This window comes from Jaculus jaculus, chromosome 11 (assembly GCF_020740685.1).
Source record: "Jaculus jaculus isolate mJacJac1 chromosome 11, mJacJac1.mat.Y.cur, whole genome shotgun sequence".
Taxonomy (NCBI): Eukaryota; Metazoa; Chordata; class Mammalia; order Rodentia; family Dipodidae; genus Jaculus; species Jaculus jaculus.
In genome coordinates, this window is record NC_059112.1 from 55,288,496 (window position 1) to 55,308,623 (window position 20,128).

General features: G+C 46.4%; 1 protein-coding gene and 1 pseudogene across 1 annotated transcript in view; both read left to right on the forward strand.

Moving 5' to 3' along the window:
• The window catches only part of Pde6b (phosphodiesterase 6B), a 56,010-nt gene that overhangs the window by 13,353 nt on the left and 22,529 nt on the right, over window positions 1–20,128 (forward strand). Inside the window, exons 2-3 of the mRNA XM_004656059.2 lie at window positions 9,887–10,039; window positions 10,571–10,660. Of these exons, the coding sequence (XP_004656116.1) occupies window positions 9,887–10,039; window positions 10,571–10,660 (243 nt within the window). The remainder of the gene's footprint in view (window positions 1–9,886; window positions 10,040–10,570; window positions 10,661–20,128) is intronic.
• LOC123453280 lies at window positions 1,983–4,787 on the forward strand (annotated as a pseudogene).

Genomic DNA, 20,128 nt, shown 5'->3' on the forward strand with positions numbered 1-20,128 from the left:
GCCCTTGAGGTGGGCTGAGTTCCCACCTACAGCAGGGCCTGTCTCTTACATGGGAACTTGACTAGGTGGTTTTAAGAAATAGCACACACCATTTTGACTTTACTTCAATGGTAAATATATCCAAAGAGCAAATTAAAAAAATTTAAAATCCTGAGTATGGGATTAAAGGTATGCACCACCACGCTTAGCAGAGAAGGGGAGAAAGAATGGGCACACCGGGGCCTCCAGTCGCTGCAAATGAACTCCAGATGCATGGGTCGCTTTTTTCATCTGGCTTTACATGGGTACTGAAAAACTGATCCTGGGCCATTAGGCTTTGCAGACAAGTGCATTAACTGTTGAGCCATCTCTTCAGCCCCCAAAGAGCAAATTTTAGCCTTCTTTCTTATGTCCCACTGAATGTGGCAGACAGTTCATGCTGACTGCTAAACCCAGCAGCTCTGAGGACAGTTTTGGCTACTGAGTAGTACAGACTGGAGGAAGGGAAGAGAGAGCTCTTCAACACGCAGCGTTTGAATTCTGAGAAAAGGGTTAGGACCTTGCATGGTTCTCACAGTGGCACTTCTATCCTTTGTGTCGTGTGCCATTAAAAAATAGGTAAGAAGGAGCTAGAGAGCTGGCTTAGCTGTTAAGGCATTTGCTTGTGAAACCAAAGAACCCTGGTTCGATTCCACAGGACCCATATAAGCCAGATGCACAAGGTGCACATGTGTCTGGAGTTCATTTGCAGTGGCTGAAGGCCCTGGCCTATCCATATCCCCTCCCAAATAAATAAAATACGTTTTTTTTAAAAAAATGGATAGGAGTTGGGTGTGATGGCGCACACCTTTAATCCCAGCACTTGGGAGGCAGAGGTAGGAGGATCGCTGTGAGTTCAAGGCCACCCTGAGACTACATAGTGAATTCAAGGTCAGCCTGAGCTAGAATGAAACCCTGCCTCAAAAAAAAACAAAAACAAAAATAAATAAGTAAAAAATAGGGCTGGAGGATGAAATAACAGTTAAGGCATTTGTCTGCAAAGCCAAAGAAAGGACCCAGGTTCGATTCCCCAGGACCCACATTAGCCAGATGCACAAGGGGGCACACACATCTAGAGTTCGTTTGCAATGGCTGTGTCTATTCTCCCTCCTTCTGTCCCTCTGTCCCTCTCTTTCCATCTTTCTCTCTCAAATAAATAAATAATAAAATATTTTTTAAATGGGTAAGAAGGGCTGGAGAGATGGCTCAGGGATTAAGGCACTTGCCTGTAAAGCCTAATGACCTGGATTTGATTCCCCAATACCCACGTAAAGCCATATGCACAAAGAGGTTAATGTATCTGAAGTTTGTTTGGCTACAGGCCCTGGCAACACATTCATATTCATTCTCTCTCTCTCTCTCTCCTTACAAATAAATTTAAATTTAAAAAATGCATAAGAATGCCTGCAGGCATGGTTTAGCAGTAAGGCTCTCTCTTGCAAAGCTAAAAGGACCCAGGTTCAATTCCCAGCATCCACGTGAGCCAGATGCATGAGGTGGCACATATGTCTGGAATTCATATGCAGTGGCTAGAGACCCTGGCGCACCCATCCTCTCTTTCTCTCAAATAAATAAATAAATAAATAAATAATCTTTTTTAAACTAGTGAGAAGCAGGGCATGATGACATGCATCTTTAGTTCCAGCACTTGGGAGGCAGAGGTAGGAGGATCACTGGGAGTTTGAGGCCAATCTGGGACTACAGAGTGAGTGCCTGGTCAGTCTGGGCTAGAGTGAGACCTTACCTAAAAAAATTAAAAAAAAAAAAAAAAAAGACAACTACTGGAGCAGTTGAGAGTTCAACAGCAAGTGTAGAAAATGCTGTCCAAAGGGGAAGCGGTTCTGGAAAAGGGAAGAAAGGGGTGAAGCCTCTAGAAGTGACAGTGACAGAAGGTTCAGGGCCCAAAAGGTGGTGGCAATGCAGTAAAGGTCACATACATTCTATGTGAAAAACACAGCAAAATCATGGAGGCCATGGAAAAGTTGAAGTCTGGAATGAGACTCAGTGAAGTGGCCACACAGTACAGTAAAGATAAAGCCAGGCTGAGGTGGGGGGGGGGGGCAGTGATTTGGGTTGGATGACCAGAGGGTCCATGGTGGGACCATTTCAAGAAGCAGCATGGCCAGTAAGTGGGATGAATAAGCCTGTGTTTACAGATCCACCACTTAAGACAAAATTTGGATATCATATTTTATGGTTGAAGGGAGAAAATAAATGTATGAAATACTGAAAAAAAAATGTGTAAGAAGCCAGGCATGGTGTTCCATGGTTTCCAGCCCTCAGGAAGCTGAGGTAGGAGGACTGCTGTGAGTCTGAGGGCAGCTTGGGCTACAGAATAAGTTCCAGGGTTAGAGTGATGGCTCAGCAGTTAAAGGCACTTGTTTGCAATGTGATTTCCAGGTCAGCCTGAGCTAGAGTGAGACCCTGCTTCATAAAAAAAAGTAACAGGGCAGGAGAGATTGCTCAGTGGTTAAAGGTGCTTGCTTAAAAACCCTGTCAGCCTGGGTTTGATTCCCCAGTACCCACATAAAGCCAGATGCACCAAATGGTGCATGCATCTGAGTTCATTTGCAGTGGCAAGAGGCCCTAGTGCACCCACCCTCTCTCTCTCTCTTTCTCTCTCTCTCTCGTTCTCTCTCTCTGTCCTATCTCTCTCCCTGGAATAAATAAATAAAACATGTAAAACAAGCAAACAAACAAACAGAGAAGTATGAATGAAATGGGTGTAATGTTGCACACCTTTAATCCCAACATTTGGGAGGCAAATCCAGCAGGGAACTTCTGTCAACGAAGGGGGCTCCTGGGAGAAGGGCCAGCCAGGATGGGTGCAGGGATCTGTTTCAGCCCCTGCTAGGCTATAGGAGCCATGAGGTCCTTCCAAGAGGGTCTTGCAGCTGGCCCCACTTTTTTGGATATGTCAACCTAAATGATAATTGGAGATTCTCCAGAGAATATTTATTTGGAATGAGTAAGAGAACCACAGTGTGAATACATGTGTCAAACCTAACATGTTCTAGGATATTGAAGCAAGGCAAAGATTTTAAAGACAGGGAAGTTCACATAGCTGCTTGGTTACAAAGTTCCTTGATCTTGGGGATCAGAGACAGGAGCTAGCATCTACTCCCTGGTGTGGATCCTTGAACTGGGCATTGTTCTGCCTAGAGTATTGTCTTTAAATTCTTCAGTCTTAAAGAATGGCAAAGCTAGGACTAGAGAGATGGCTTAGTGGTTAAGGTGCTTGTCTTGTTTTCAAAGCCTAATGATGCCAGGTGTGGTGGTGCACGCCTTTAATCCCAGCACTTGGGAAGCAGGGGTAGGAGGATCACTGTGAGTTCAAGGCCAGCCTGAGACTACATAGTGAATTCTAGGTCAGCCTGGGCTAGAGCTAGACCCTACCTCAAAACAAACAAAAAAGCCTAATGACCCAGATTCAATTTCCCAGTACCCACATAAAATCAGATGCATAAGGTGGTACAATGTGTCTGGAGTTTGTTTACAGTGCCTAGAGGCTCTCGAATGCCCTTCCCCTTTCTCTCTCTCCTCTTTCTCATAAATAAATAGATAAAATAATTTTAAAACATTTTTTTATTTGCAAGCAGAGAAATAGAAGGAAGAGACAGACAGAAAGAATGGACATGCCAGGGTCTCCAACCACTGAAAATGAATTCCGGATCCATGTGCCACTTTGTGCATCTGGCTCTACATGGGTACTTGGGAATTGAACCCAAGTTGCTTGTTAGGTTTTGCAGGCAGGCACTTTAACCACTGAACCATCCCTCTCTGGCCCCAAATAAAATATTTTTTTAAATGGCAGAGCTTAATTTTGTTACAGAAATCTGAGCAATAGAGTTAGACCATCAAACTTAAGGTGGGTATAGGAAGAGACTTTCTGGGGCTTGTCTGCAAAGCCTAACAAGCCAAGCTCAATTCCTCAGAACCCATACGCAGCCAGATGCACAAAGAGGTGCATGCGCTGGAATTTGTTTGCAGCAGCTGGAGGCCCTGGTTCTCCTAGTCTCTTCATCTGTCTCTCTTCTCTCTATCTCTCTTTGCTTGCAAAGAAATAAATAAGAATTTTTTTAAGACCCTCGGAAAGTGCTTATCTCAGGCAGTCAGGTGCCCTCACCCTCCTGTTCTCTTACTTCTCGGTTCTTGCTTTGCCAGGTCAAACAGGATGATTGATTTATCTTGGTGCCAGTGACCTCCACAATAAGCAAATGGTGTGTGGCTAAGTGTGTAGGTGAATGTGAGTGAGAGGGTGAGTAGGTAGGTGAGAAGATGAGTGTGTGCAGGAATGGGTGGGTGAGTGGACATGTGGGCAAATGGGTGACTGCATCAGGGATGCAGCTACATGCTTGGCTATGGGAAGTCACCACCCATTGTGACACTAGGACAGTGGGTGGAAAGGCTCCGGGAGGCTCAGGGAGTGATGCGGCTGAGTCATGTCACAGCTCCCTAACTGTGGAACAGGTGTCAGACCCAGGCTTGGGGTGCCCAGGGTTATCTGCATCCTATCCTCACTCAAAAAACTTGGAGCCAGCTAGGTGGTGCATGCCTTTAATCCCAGCACAATGAAGGCAGAGGTAAAAGGATCACCGTGAGTTTGAGGCCACCCTGAGACTACAGACTGAATTCCAGGTCAGCCTGGGCTAAAGTGAGACCCTACCTCAAAAAAAAAAAAAAAAACCCACCTTGGAGCCCTGGGTTTGCATGTAACCTTACCCTCACAACTTCTCCACGTCCCTCCAGACATCACAAAAGCAGCCTGACTGGACTCAGGCACCAGAGCTTCCTGGACCTGTCTTTAGCAACTTCTCACTAGAGCACTGTGTGTCTAAGAACTCAGGCTGGACTCAGCCTAATGCAAAAGCTATGTTGGGGTCTAAGTGCAACAGATATGATGGGTTCACACCTGATAAACCCAAATCCAGCAAACACGTTGACTCAGTGAGAGAGAAGGGCTAGGGTGTGGATCAATGATGGAGCCCTTGCCTAGTATGCAAGAGGCCCCTGGATCCTGTACCCAGCATTGCGAGAGTGCAGAAAGTTTTATTGCTCAAAACAAGTAAAGGAAGATGGGGATGACTGCTAAAACAGTGTTTCTGGAAGGAGGGCCTCTGCTGGGGATACTGCATGTTCCTGTTGAAAAGACGCCACCACTTGCTGAGGCAACACATCTCTGAGTAGTCTGGTCCAGCTCAAGATTACGCACATCAGAGTGGGTGGAAATGGCTCTGGGGTGGAGAATCTGGCATTATAATGACATGATAGTAAGCAAAGTTCACTTTGAGTTCCCTAAAATGTAGGTTGGTGGCCTTCACGGGTTTAACCTTGTTCTGAGTCACCAGGGTCTACAGAGTGAGTTCCAGGTCAACCTGGCTAGAGTGATTCTTTATCTTGAAGAAACCCAAAACAGAAAAAAGAAATGTGTAAGAAGCTAGGCATAATGGTGACACCTTTAATCCCAGCACTCAGGAGGCTGAAGTAGGAGGGTCACTGTGAGTTTGAGGATAGCCAGGGCTGCAGAGTGAGTTCCAAGGCTGGACGGATGGCTCAGCAGTTAAAGGCACTGGCTTGCAGAATGAATTCCAGGTCAGCCTGGGCTAGAGTAGAACTATGCTTCAAAAAGCAAACAGGAGTCTGATGTGGTAATACATACTTCTAATCCCAGCACTTGGGAGGCAGATGTAGGAGCATTGCCATGAGTTCAAAGCCAGCCTGGAACGACATAGTCCATGTGAGTTTGGGCTACAGTAAGATCCTACCTCAAAAAAACAAAAACAACAACAACAACAAAAAACCTAGGGCTCAGTGGCTCTTGCTTGCAAAGTCTGATGCCCTAGGTTTGATTCACCAGTACCCATGCAAAGCCAGTCATCTGTCAAGGCAGATAGAGGGGTGCAGCAGTCACTTAAGGGGACAGCAGGTTCTCCCACTGCAGAGATGCCTAACTGTCTACCATGTCCTCCCAGTACCAAAGTAAACCAGACTGACTGAGCATGGCTTCCAGGAACTGAGGGATGGATGAGGCAAGGGAAAGATGAAAATGGTTAGGGGCCAGCAGAATAGCATGGACAGAGATCAGACTTAGCACAGAGAGGTGGGGCTTTAAAGAAGTTTTGGTGGGCAAAGGACCCCTAAAAGCCCAGGTCAGGCCACCCCATGTTTGGGGCATATGCACTCCCAAAATGTCACTGCAGGGTCCAACTCAAGGTCTCTGGGAAGTCTGAGGCTGTGTCACTTTTTTCTTTTTTTTATTTGTTATTTTATTTATTTGAGAATGACAGACACAGAGAGAAAGAGGGAGAGAGAGAGAGAGAAAGAGAGAGAATGGGTGCACCAGGGCCTCCAGACACTGCAAACAAACTCCAGACACATGCACACCCTGTGCATCTGGCTAATGTGGGTCCTGGGGAATCAAGCCTCGAACAGGGGTCCTTAGGCTTCACAGGCAAATGCTTAACAGCTAAGCCATCTCTCCAGCTCTCTATCACTTTTTTTCTATGAACTGTAGGCTATAGGGAACAGAGAAGTGGAATGGACAAGAAAGGCATGCAGAAGCCTCTAGTAGGGCTGGGGGTGATCAATCAAGAAGGGAGGCTAAAGCCGGGTGTGGTGGCGCACGCCTTTAATCCCAGCACTCGGGGGGCAGAGGTAGGAGGATCGCCATCAGTTCGAGGCCACCCTGAGACTACAGAGTGATTTCCAAGTCAGCCTGAGCTAGAGTGAGACCCTACTTTGAAAAAGAAAAAAAAAAAAAAAAAAAAAACAAGGAGGTTTCCAGCCCCAGGGTCACATGTCAATTTTTTTTACTGTTGAATACACATTTGTATTTCAGGTGTCAGAAAGGAAAGCTGAGTGGACATCATCCAGGTGGGAAACATGCAGGCTGTTAGCTCAGGAGGTGCAGGGCTAGGTTGAAGTTGAGGAGCTACTGGGATTATTTGAGGCTACAGCCAAGATCATGACAGTGCTGACCAGCTAGATGGAACACATGCATGAGTGGCAGGGCGATGGAAGTTGGTAATGAGGGAGTGACATAAGGGTAGAAACATGGCTTAAGGTTGGGAGGCCATCTTCTCAGGGAGCTCTGTGGTCTCACCCATGGAGTCACAGGACAGGGCAAATGCCAACCAGGACTTGGCACAGATGTTCTCAGAATGATCGCACTCAAAAGCAGCTGCTCAAAGACACACAGATCCAGCCAAACTTGTCAGAGTAGCCAAGCCCTGGCTTGGTCACCTGCCCTGGAGTCAAAGGCTCCTTCACCTTGATCCATGTATGCTCTTGTGGGGTTTATGAGATGCCCCGATGCAGACAGCCAAGGGGATGTGGTTATAAGCCATGGGGTGGAGGTCTCAGAGCAAAGTCTCAAGAGCAGGTATCTGGTGTAGGAGGCACAGGTGGTGCTTGGGCAGTTGCCCAAGCAAGGACAGGGGCCTTCAGCATAGTTGTGACTAGCAAACCTCACCAGAACAGATGGGACCAAGGCCATATAAAGAGTCTGGTTACCTGGCTGGCAAGTCATGAAGCTATGTGACATAAAGAAAAGAACATGGGCAGGGCATGGTGGCACACACCTTTAATCCCAGCACTTAGGACACAGAAGTACAAGGATAGCCAGGAGTTCGAGGCCAGCCTGAGACTACATATTGAATTCCAAGTCAGCCTGGGCTTGAAAAACAAAAGGGATAAAAAAATAAAGGAACATGACATATGAGGGAGCTTAAGAACATTTTAAAGGCAGGACCCAGAGTGTGTTTAATTCCTAGTAGGGGAAGGAACTGTGTAGAGAAAAACCAATGAGTAAATTGGCTTAGGTTTACTAGGCAAACGCAGGGGACTAAGTGAGGTGTCAGACTTGGTATAAAAAGTGTTATAGCTATAGCTGGTAGGAGAGGCAAGACAGGGCAATCTCCAAGTATGGGCTGGGTGTCATGTTTATCATCTTAGAGTGACATGAAGACCTGTGTTCATCATCTGAGGATCAGGTGTGAATATTGTGTACGTTATCTGAGGGTTAGGTGTGAAGATCTGTGTGCATCACCTGATGTCACATGTGAAGATCTGTGTGCATCATCTGAATGTCACATGTGAGGATCTGTGTGCATCATCTGAATGTCACATGTGAAGATCTGTGCACATCATCTGAGGGTCACATGTGAGCATCTGTGTACATCATCTGAAAGTCACATGTGAAGATCTGTGTGCATCATCTGAATGTCACATGTGAGGTCTGTGTGCATCATTTGAGGTTGTACATTTTGTTCTGTGTATGAGCACTGTGGTACATCTTGGTGTGATGCTTTAAGACCACACCTGTAGCAACAACCTGTGTACATGTCCAGCTTCCAGATGACTAGCCAGGAGATAGGCACATCCAAACCACCTGCTATATAGTGGCCACTACACCAAGCTATGAGTTCCCCCAGGCTGTTCTTGGGGTGAGGGTGTCCAGGCAAACCTCTCATTTGGGAGTGGGCACAATTTCATGTCTACATGGCTAAAGCCTTGTGTTTGTGACAGCCAGAAAAGGTTAGTGTTCTCCTATGACGGGATGCTGGTGTTGATCCCAGTGATGTCACCTCTGCCAGGACTTGCTGTTCTTCCTTCTTCTCTGCAGTCATTCACATGCTGATTTTCCTCAGTTTTAGCACCACCTGGCTGCAGGTGTCAGAAGGGAGGGGAAGGGTTGATCTCAGCCACCTACATCCCTCTAGGAGAACAGCTCAAGCTCCAGGCCCCCAGCAGAAGGACCTCTGTGGCTTGGCTGGCCTGCCACCTGACAGAATGCCAGCAGGAACCCTCTCAGTTCATGGGACTGACCCATGAGACTCATGGCACATCAGAAGGACTTGCAGATACTATGTTATGCACATACTTGAGAGTCACTGTCATAGTCAACAGTGGGACAATATATATCATCAACATGAGTTTCCTCATCCAACCATGCTATGACCAAAGAGGCAGGCAGCATTGAACAGGGATAGGAAAAACATGGGGCTGCCCCTGCTTTCTGGGGAAATACAGATCCCAGGAGACTAATGCCATAGCCATCCACCTCACTCACCATGCTAGGGCACTCCATCCTCATGTAAATGAAGGCAAAACCAGAAAGCCAGGGGTAAGGCAGGATCATATGTGTCTGCAATCTGCCTGGCTTTAAATTAGTGTTCCAAACTGAGGCACAGCTCAGCTCACCTATTCCTTGCAGAGGTGGAGCTAAGACCAGGGCAGGAGTCCTACATCTGGGGAAGTGTATGTTGGCCCTCCCTGAGGCCAGAGATGAGTAAAGGTCACTATGTAGCAAAGATGATAGGCACTGGGCCATGGAGCAAAGCTCTGGGGCAGAGGTGCTGGGAGACAGACCCAGGGTGTCCTGGAATCCTCAAATCCAGCTTGCCAGCAACACCTGTCCTTGGAGAGTGTCCCACTAACAAGCCACAAATCAGAAAAGGCGTTGTCCCTCATTCAGGCATAATTATCTTTCCAGAAAGAGTGTGGAGCTGAAGGTGGAAAGACATGGTCACCTGGACTAGGAGGTCTGGGAGTGGGCAGTGGAGCAGACTCAAGCATCCAGGATGCTGACTTTGGGCCCCAAATAGGCAGGTGTTGGATGACCCTGTGTGAGGGATGGTTAGGGGGAGAAGCTTAGGAGATGTCTCAGGAATCAGAGGTCAGGGTTCCTCTTCTCAGAGGTAAGGTGAACCAGGTGGAACCCTGGGAACAGGATGAATTCTCTCTGCCAAGGTACCATGTCCTGAGTCCAGAGACAGGGCCTTCTGGCCTCACAGTGCTGTCCTGCATTGTCCTCCTAGGGCTTAGCCCTACCATAGGGACCACAGCAACAACCTCCCTCCTCTCACAGTGTCCTCACTTCAGCTCCTTTGCTGATGAGCTCACCGAGTATGTGACGAAGAACATCCTGGCCATGCCAATCATGAACGGCAAAGATGTGGTAGCTGTGATTATGGCAGTGAATAAGCTGGATGGCCCATGCTTCACAAGTGATGACGAAGATGTGAGTGTCCTGAAGACGCTGCCCTAGGTGTCTGTGTGCTTGTTACCTGGCAGCTTTCCTATGTGCATCCTCCTGTCTCCTCTGTGCCTAATGTGTATGAGTTGTGTCCTGATGCATGTCCATATGTGTGAGTCATGTTCCTGTGCACATCCATACATGTGTGAGCTGGGTCTGTCTGTGCACCTGTGTGTGTTAGCCATGATCCTCTGCACATCCGTGTGTGTGAGCCATATTCCTCTGATGTCCATGTGTATGAGCTGTGTCTCTCTGCATTCCATGTGTGTGTGGGCCAGATCCCTCTGCACATCTGTGAGAGCTTTGTACCTCTGCATGCCCATGTCTCTATACATCTTTGTATATAAGCCATGTCTCTGCCTCATAGGTCTGAGCATTTGTTGCAAGTCCATACCTATAGATGCTAAATATAGTTCCCCAGCATGTCTGTGTGCTTGTGAGCCTCTCCTTTGCACATGTCTTCAGACATCTGGAGTCTGGCACTTCTGACTCCTGCTATTACAATTGCTATTTCAGGTTTGCACAAAGTACCTGAATTTTGCCACATTAAACCTGAAGATCTATCACCTGAGCTACCTCCACAACTGTGAGACACGCCGAGGCCAGGTACCTGCACACCTTGACTGGTCTTGCCCCAACCTTTCAGTCTCCCTAATTGTCCTGTCTTCATGAACGGTCCAGACGTGGCACACTGTCCAAGTTGAGCATGGTTTTGGCCAAACAGATCCACATGTCCCTGCCCGTGTCTCTGCCTGTGCAAGCTGGGTAGGGCCGGTGGTGCTCACCTGGGTGGGGGCTGCTCCAGGGAAAGTGTCCTTCCTTCTGGGGTTATGCTTAGCTGTTCAATGGAGGCAGCAGATAGAAGGGATTCTTTGGGACCTGGGCCCTCTGATCACCCTATCTCCCTACTTGGTGGGCACAGGTGCCTGCACAACCACAAGTGGGCTCCACCCTCCTCAGATGTTGCCTCAAGTGTTCCTTGAGGGAACTGGAGTGAATTTTAAATGAACTAAGAGCACAAAAAATCCTCAAGGGTGTGGGCCTGCCTCAGGCTCTGAAATCAGCTTACCTTGCACATGTTGGAGACATGAGAGTCAGACAGGGTCAGTGTGCTGGAGGTGCGCTACACAGATCATTGTGCCTTAGGGTGCACTACAAGAGCTGGGGTGGACACATCAGAGCAGGTGGTTCTTCCACCTGATGGGAGCCCTCAATTCCAAGCAAGCTGAGTATGGTGGTACATGGCTGTAATCCTGCCCCTTGGGAGGCTGAGGTAGGAGGATCACAAGTTCAAGGCCAGATTGGGCTAGATGGCAAGATCCTGGAGAGAAGAAAGACAAAAGAAAAGAAAGAAGGAAGGAAAGAAAAGGAAGGGGAGAGAGAAAGAGGAAGAGAAAGGGACGGGAAGGAAGAAAAGAAAGCCAGGCATAGCAGTGCACGTTTTTAATCCCAGCACTCCGAGGTAGGAGGATCACTGTGAGTTGGAGGCCAGCCTGAGACTACATAGTGAATTCCAGGTCAGCCTGGGCTGAAGTGAGACCCTACCTTGAAAAACCAAATAATAATAAAGAAGAATCCTGAGCAGGTAGTAGGAGGGTCATTTTGTGACTGAGGCTAGGAAAGGTTGGATTAGGTACATATTAGATGACAGATGACTTCTCAACTTTTTTTTTTTTTTTTTCGAGATAGGGTCTCGCTCTAGCCCAGGCTGACCTAGAATTCACTATGTATTCTCAGGCTGGCCTCAAACTCATAGTGATCCTCCTACCTCTGCCTCCCGAGTGCTGGGATTAAAGGTACATGCCATCACACCTGACCTTCTCAACTTCTTGATCTGTCTGTGAGTGTAGCTATAGGGGAGAGAGTAAAGACCAAGGCATTGAGATCACAAGTAAATAGCTTTATGGGCTGAAGGGATTGCTTAGCAGTTAAGGAGCTTGCCAGCAAAGCCAAAGGACCTAGGTTCAATTCTCTAAAATCCACATAAGCCAGATGCACAAGGTGGCACATGCATCTGAAGTTCATTCACAGAGGCTGGAGGCCCTGGCACATGCCCATTCTCCCTCTCTCTCATAAATAAATAGAAAGTAATAAATTTTAAAAAACCAGCTTTCTTAGCTGACTAAACCTAAGGCAGAGTAAACTCCCAAAGAACCTGAGCCCCAGCTCAAGGTTTTTCACACTTCTCTTTTGTTTGCTTTGTTCTTTTTGTTTAAGTTTATTTATTTATTTATTTATTTATTTGTTTGTTTATTTGAGAGAGCAAGAGAGGTAAAGAGGCAGACACAAAGAGAGAGAATGGGCATGCCAAGGCCTCCAGCCACTACAAACAAACTTCAGATGCATGAGCCATCTTGTGCATCTGGCTTTCATGGGTCCTGGGAAATCAAACCAAGATCCTTTGGCTTTGCAGGCAAATGCCTTAACCACTAAGCCATATCTCCAGCTCTGTTTTGTTCTTTTTGAGGTAGAGTCTCGCTCTAGCCCAGCCTGACCTAGAATTTACTAGAATTACTCAGGTTGGCTTCGAACTCAGAGCAATCCTCTGAGTACTGGGATTAAAGCCATGTGTACCATGCCTGATGGTTTTTCTCACTTTTTATCATAAAGAACAGCTTACAGCAATGTTGATCATAGTTGGCAGTACATGAGTACTTCTATCTCTAGTCAGGTCAGGGTTACCAAGGAAGGTGGGCAATGGGGGTGGGAGCAGAGGGGAAGGCTCGTGGATGCTAACCAACCTGGTGCAGATGCTTTTTGCTTCCCTTTTCTCTAGTTCCTCTTTATCACCTCACACTGGGCTTCTGAGGTTGTTCATATTCATACAGACACATAGCTGTCTTCCATGTTCTGTGAGGCCACTTACCACAGTCCCCCAGCCCCTTACCACATAGTCAGGCTTTGTAACCTGCTATAAACCTGTAAAATAGCAAGAGTTCTCTTTGTCTTGAAAGGAGGGCCTTGGGCCTCCTGATGGCAAGACCAGGGTTAATAAGGACCACCCAGAGCTCCTTGACAGCCCATAGATATCTGGTAACAGGCGCCTGTCTAAAGACCCAAGCCCAGAACCTGCCTCCCATGGGTACAAGGATCCCAAGGTCTATGTGAGGTCTGGGGCCACAGCCCAGGGAGAGACAAAGCCCAGAGTCCTTGCAGTCACAGCTTGGGCCCTGCAGGGAGGTCATAGGCATGACACCCAGGAGAAGGCAGATCAAGGCAGGGAGGCAGGGCCTGGGATGGAGGGTCTGAAGCAGCAGCTGGGTGGGGAAGGGGGCTTGGGAAGGGCCGTAGCAGCGGAGTGGGTAGCCAGGACTGGTTGGGGCAAATGAAAGGCTGGGGGTGGCAAGACCTGCAGAGTGGGCTGACTAGAGAAAGGTGCTGAAGACAAGAAGCCAGGCCATTCCAGACCTGAGAGGGAGAAAGTGTGGCCTGGCTTGATTGGAATTCTTTTGCACAGAAGATTTGTCTCCTCATCATTTATGAACTTACTCAATAATTTATTTATGTCTGGACTCATGGGTATTTATCTTATTCTTTAGGTTGCAACTCAGTATTATTTTATTCATGATACTCCTCAGATTTTTACAACACCAACACCAAACTGGCTCCTTTTTTGTATTTTGGCCCTGTAAGATTTACAGACTCATTTACTATGCTTCCTGCCTCAGTCCTAGAACCCATCACGTTTCCAAGAAGCCCTGGTCCCTCTATTACACCCTACCTGGAAAAAGTGAGTCCCAAGTCAGCCTGGGCTAGAGCAAGATCCTACCTGGTCCCCCTCCGCGCCCCCCCCCTCACCGCCAAAAAACGAAAAACACCACTTTCCTTTTTTTTTCTTTTTCGAAGAAGTGTGTGTGTGTGTGTGTGTGTGTGTGTGTGTGTGTGTGCGTGTGTGTGTGTTAACCTGTGTATGCACACACAGCGGTATACTACATACAACCCTCTGTATCTGTTTGTTAGACACAAATTCAAATGTCTCTAAGCCCTAACCCATTGACATGTGGATAATACTTCCTCCTTTTAACCCCATCAGAGGGACACCTGACTCTTACCATCTGCCACCCACTTGCTAATTGTGAGAATTTAGAATCAGAGCTGCTAACCTGTGTGTCCATAGAAAAGCAGAGCATAGGGCTGGAGAGATGACTTAGTGGTTAAGTGCTTGCCTGTGAAGCCTAAGGACCCCGGTTCGAGGATCGATTCCCCAGAACCCATGTTAGCCAGATGCACTAGGGGGCACATGCGTCTGGAGTTCGTTTGCAGAGCCTGGAGGCGCTGGCATGCCCATTCTCTCTCTCCCCAGCTTTCTCTGTCAAATAAATTAATTAAAATAAACAAAAAAGTTTTTAAAAAAGAAGAAGAAAAGCAGAGCTCGGAGACAATGCAGTTGCTTTGCCCTCAGCCTTACAATCATCCTGTGTTGAGTAGCATAGTTAGATTCTCTTGATCAACATTCTTTCTCCAATCTTTCAATCTACTAAATTTTTTTTGTGCATGTTAAGCTTCACTCTTTCTACTATACACTTCTACAGGTCTTGACAAATACACAATGACATATTTCCACCCCTGAGGTATCATAAAAGATTAACTTCAGGGCTGGACAGAGGGCACAGTGGTTAAGGTGCATGCCTGAAAAACCTAACAACCTGAATTCAATTCCCCAGTACCCACTTAAAGCCAAATGTACAAAGAGTCACATGCATCTAGAGTTTGTTTACACTGGCTAGATGCCCTAGCGCACCCGTTCTCAATCTCTCTCTCCCCCCTCTCTGCTTGCAAATAAATAAAATGTAATTTTAAAAGATTAACTTTATGCCTTAAAAAACCGCCCCCTCCAGGAACCCTGGAGGGCCTGAACATGGCTCTGTGGCTGTGTTCTTTCCAAAATGCCACATAGCTGTACTCATGCGTCATGCAGCCTTTTCAGATTGGCTTCTGCCACGTAGCCACAAGCCTGTGAGGTGCCTCTGTGTGTTCCGTGGCTTGATTACTTGTGTCTTTTTTATTGCTAGATGATATCTCACTGTCTGGATTTGCCCAGTTGTGTATCCAGTTACCTGCCAAAGTGCACCTTGGTTTACTTCTAGCTTGGGCAATTGTGAGTACAGATGAGATGAATGGCCACATGAAGGATTTTGTGCACATGTAAGTTTGCAACTCAGTTGAGCAAATACCAAGTGCACCATTGCTGAGGAACCTGGTGTGACTATACTTGGCTTTGATAGAAAATGTCAGAAAGTGGCTATGCTGTTTCCACTCCCACCAAAAGTGAGCATTGTTGTCGCTGCCTGTCCTCACTGGCACTGGATGTGGTGGTCATTTATGTTTTAGGAGAGTAATAGTGTACAGCAATCCTCTTACCTTGACCTCCCAGGTGCTGACATTAAATGTGTGCACCACTATACCCAGCAATAAATAGTACTTTTCTTTTGTTTGTTTTTTCGAGGTAGGGTCTCACTCTAGCCCAGGCCTGACCTGGAATTCACTATGTAGTCTTAGGGTGGCCTCGAACTCATAACGATCCTCTTACCTCTGCTTCCCAAATGCTGGGATTAAAGGCATGCACCACTATTCCCAGCAATAAATAATACTTTTAAAAAAGAAAGGGGAGCCGGGCGTGGTGGTGCACGCCTTTAATTCCAGCACTTGGGAGGCTAAAGTAGGAGGATCGCTGTGAGTTTGAGGCCATCCTGAGAATACACAGTGAATTCCAGGTCAGCCTGAGCTACAATGAGACCCTGCCTTGAAAAACAAACAAAAAAAGTCACCAGGGATGGTTGGTAGCTGTCACTTCTGGGCTGGAGAGATGGCTTAATGGTTAAGCGCTTGCCGGTGAAGCCTAAGGACCCCGGTTCGAGGCTCAATTCCCCAGGACCCACGTTAACCAGATGCACAAGGGGGCACACGCATCTGGAGTTTGTTTGCAGTGGCTGGAGGCTCTGGCGCACCCATTCTCTCTCTATCTGCCTCTTTGTCTCTCTGTCTGTCACTCTCAAATAAATAAATAAATAAAAGAAAAAAGGCTGGAAAGATTTCTCAGTGGTTGAAGCATTTGCTTGCAAAGCCTAACAGCCTGGGTTTCATTCCCCAGTACCTATGTAAAGGCAGATGCACAAAGTGGTGCATGCATCTGGAGTTTGATTACAATGGTTTCTCTCTCTTTCTCTTTCTCTCTCTCTTTCTCAGTATGTGTGTGTGCTTGAAAATAAAAATATAACAAAAACCAGACTCAGTCTTATAGTCCAGGCATGGTGGCTCACGCCTTTAGTCCCAGCACTCAAAACGCTAAGATAGGAGGATCAACTGGAGTCCAAGGCCATCCTGGAGCTACAGAGTGAGTTCCAGGTCAGCCTGAGCTAGAATGAGACCCTACCTCAAAAACAATCACAACAAAAATAACCCTTCTAATCCATGAACATAGAATATCTCTCCATTAGTTTTGATCTTTGATGCCTTTCATCAGTTTTGCATGTAGATTCTACATATATTACATATAATATATCTATATTTCATTAGATTCATACCTGAAGATTTCACTTGGAAGTGATAGTATAAGTGGTATTATGTTCTGATAGTTTGATATTCTAATTTTTCATTGCTAGTATGAAGGAAAACAAATGAATTACAGTAACCTTGTGACTTACTAAAATTATTTATTCTTTCAAGGTTTTTGTTACTGATTCTGTTTTCTTTTTCATGTAGATAATATTGTCACCTGCAAAGATCGCTTTATGTCTTGCTTCCCAATCTATATGCATTGTATATTCTTTTTAAATGTTTTATTTATTTGCAAGAGAGAGAGAATGGGCACACCAGAGCCTCCAGCCTTTGCAAACAAACTGCAGATGCATGGTTTTTCGAGGCAAATGTTTCACTCTAGCCCAGGCTGACCTGGAATTAACTATATCATCTCAGGGTGGACTCGAACTCACATAGATCCTCCTACCTCTGCCTCCAGAGTGCTGGGCTTAAAGGTGGGCACCACCATGCCCTGATCTCCAGTCTCACATTCTATTTTCTTTTCTGAACTTCTCACACTAGCAAGGATTTCAAGAAAAATGTTGATTAGTAGTGATGACAGGGGCCCTCCCTTTCTTATTCCCAGTCTTAGGAAACAGCATCCAGCTTCTTGTCATTAATAATTATGGCTACCCATGGAGGTTTGGTAGAAAAATGTTATCTAGTGGAGGAATTTTCCTCTATTTCTAATTGCTAAGAATTTATTCTGAAGCCGGGTGTGGTGGTACCTGCCTTTAATCCCAGCGCTCAGGAGGCAGAGGTAGGAGGATCACTGTGAGTTGAAGGCCACCCTGAGACTCCATGGTGAATTTCAGGTCAGTCTGGGCTACAGTGAAATCCTATCTTGAAAACCCAAAATTAAGAAAGAAATATTCTGAATGAGTGCTGGATATTATCAAATGATTTTTCTGTCTCAATGGATAAAATTATGTGATTTTTCTTCTATCATATTGATGTGGTAGGTTACATTCATTAATTTTGTGTTTTGTTTGGGTTTTTGTTTGCTTGGATGGTTTTTTTTTTTTTTTGGCTTGTTTGTTTGGGGGGCTTTTTAATTTTTATTTATTTATTTGCAAGCAGAGAGAGAATGGGCACACCAGGGCTTCTAGCCACTGAAAATGAACTCCAAATTCATGTGTCACCTTGTGCATCTGGCTTTACATGGGTATTGGAGAATCAAACCAGAGTCATTAGGCTTTACAAACAAATGCCTTAACAGCTGAGCAATCTCTCCAGCTTTGGCTTGGTTTTGGAGGGTCCCCTGGGGGGAGGGTTTCAATGTAGAGTCTGATTCTATCTCAGGATGACCTGGAATTCACTATGTAGTCTCAGAGTGGCCTCAAATTCATGATGATCCTCCTACCTCTCCTCCTGAGTGCTGAAACTAAAGGCATGTGCCATCATGCCCATCCCAGCTTGTTTGTGTTTGAGCTGTGGTCTCACTTCACTATGTTACCCAAGTTTCTCTCAAACTGATGGGTTAAGTGATCCTCCCACACCAGAGTCTCCTGATTAGCTGGGAATACAGGTACATACTACTGTGCTTAGTTTCCATTAGTTGATTTTTTAAAATATTTTTTATTTATTTATTGGAGAGAAAGAGGCAGATAGAAAGAATGGGAACACCAGGGCCTCCAGCCACTGAGAACGGGCTCCAGATGCATGTGCCACCTTGTGCTTACATGGGTACTAGAGAAGCAAACCTGGGTTCTTAGGCTTCATAGGCAAGCAGCTTAACTGCTCTCCAGCACCATTAATTGATTTTTAAATGCTGAGCCAGTTTTGCATGATCTCAGTCATGGTGCAAAATTATTTGGTAAGTAAATATAATAACAATTGGGCTATGTAATGTAACAATAATTACTTTATTAGACTGATTTTCTGATGTTCTTTTTTTTAAGTTAATGCCTTGCTATGTACCCCAAGCAAGCTGCTTGGCTATGATCTCTTATTAAAGGTAACTTCCAGAGAGGATGTATATAGCAGACTTGTGATTAAATTTATCCATCGTGGTATGTCCCCACATGGTAGCCTTCCCACGTGCTTCTTGGCCTGTTTTCTTCCTCTTGGATGAGGCAGGAAGGCTAGAGATTGGGAGTTGGCCCACCCCCTTCCTCAGGCCGATAGCAAGGTCACCACAAGAACACTTGGCATGCTCAGGGTGGCTCCTTTCCTCCTGTGTCTGTCAGAACCAGGATGCATTCTCTCAGGCTTCTCTTGAGGACCTGCTGGGTTCCTGAAAGCAAACCCCACAAAAGTGCAAGCTCCCAAGACTCTGGTTCAGCCTCTAGCAATGGGCTGCACAGTCCACTCCCATCCACTAGCGTCTATGGGCAGAGCACCAGGTGAGTTGGTCTCACTGTGGGTCAGACCACCTGCCTCTCAGATGATGGGAGGATGGGAGGAGGGTCCCTGTGAGCTTACTCTGCATCCTTACAATTGCACACATTTTCAACAGTTTTCTGAATGTTTGTCCTGCCCTGTAAGATAACATGGAGGACACAGCAGAGTCCAGGTCCTTGTGCCTGCAGGCACTCCCCACCAAGACATGCAAGGAAGCAACATGGCAGACAGACATGGCCCAGCAAGAGCTTGTTGTCTGGGCCAGAAATAGTAGACAGTGAGTGTTGTTCATCTGAGCTGTTCCCTTCCAGCCAGGAGACCCTGCCTGAGGCCAGGATGGCTCCATAGTCCAATTATCTGCAGGTTGAGGCAGGACCTTTGCCTGGGGTTCAGTCTTCCCACCTCTCTCCTTAAGGGCTGCTATCTGAAAGGCCTTGGCCCAGTCTGCTGCTCCATTCCTTTTCTCCCAGGAACTGGGGTAGCATCCAGGACCCTAGACTACTGCTCAATCTTACTGGAATTGAAAAAAACATCAGTTCATATATTGTATTTTAGAGGGCTTGAGGTGGGCTCAGGGTAAGCCACTGAACTATGCTCAGTTGGCTCTGTTCATCAGAGAGAGGACGCTTCTACAGTGTTTAAAGGACAGCATACTCAAACACATGGCAATAGCATGGGAGTCCCGGGGAAGGAGATCATACTTAAAGATAATTTCATGACTTATTTGGCTTCCAATGTTCATAGGAGCCTTCAAAAACTGGCAGCCAAACCAGGCAACTCCTTGGACCATCCAAGCCATCACTGTGGTCTATTACAACAAGACTTAAAGAAGGAGGGCTGTAGAGAAAGAAGAAGGAAGTGACCTACCTTCTCTGCCATCTTTAGTCACCATCTTGGGGTATCCCAGAATATAGCCACCTACCAAAGGGCCCCTCCCTATCTGTTTTTCTAGCCAAGGAAACTAGCCAGCTTCTGTTCTCATTGCCAGAAATAACTGGGATGCTAAAAATGGTATTCATGTCTGTCCACTCCGTCTCATAGCCCCAGCCTCTCATGGGTCTCACTAGGACCCTGCATCCCAAGAAACCACACCTCAGAGGGAGAAAGCTCATTCTTATCAACATAAAAACACCACTCTCAGGCTGGAGAGATTTCTTAGTGGTTAAGGCACTTGCCTGAAAAGCCTAAAGACAAAAGTTCAATTCCCCAATA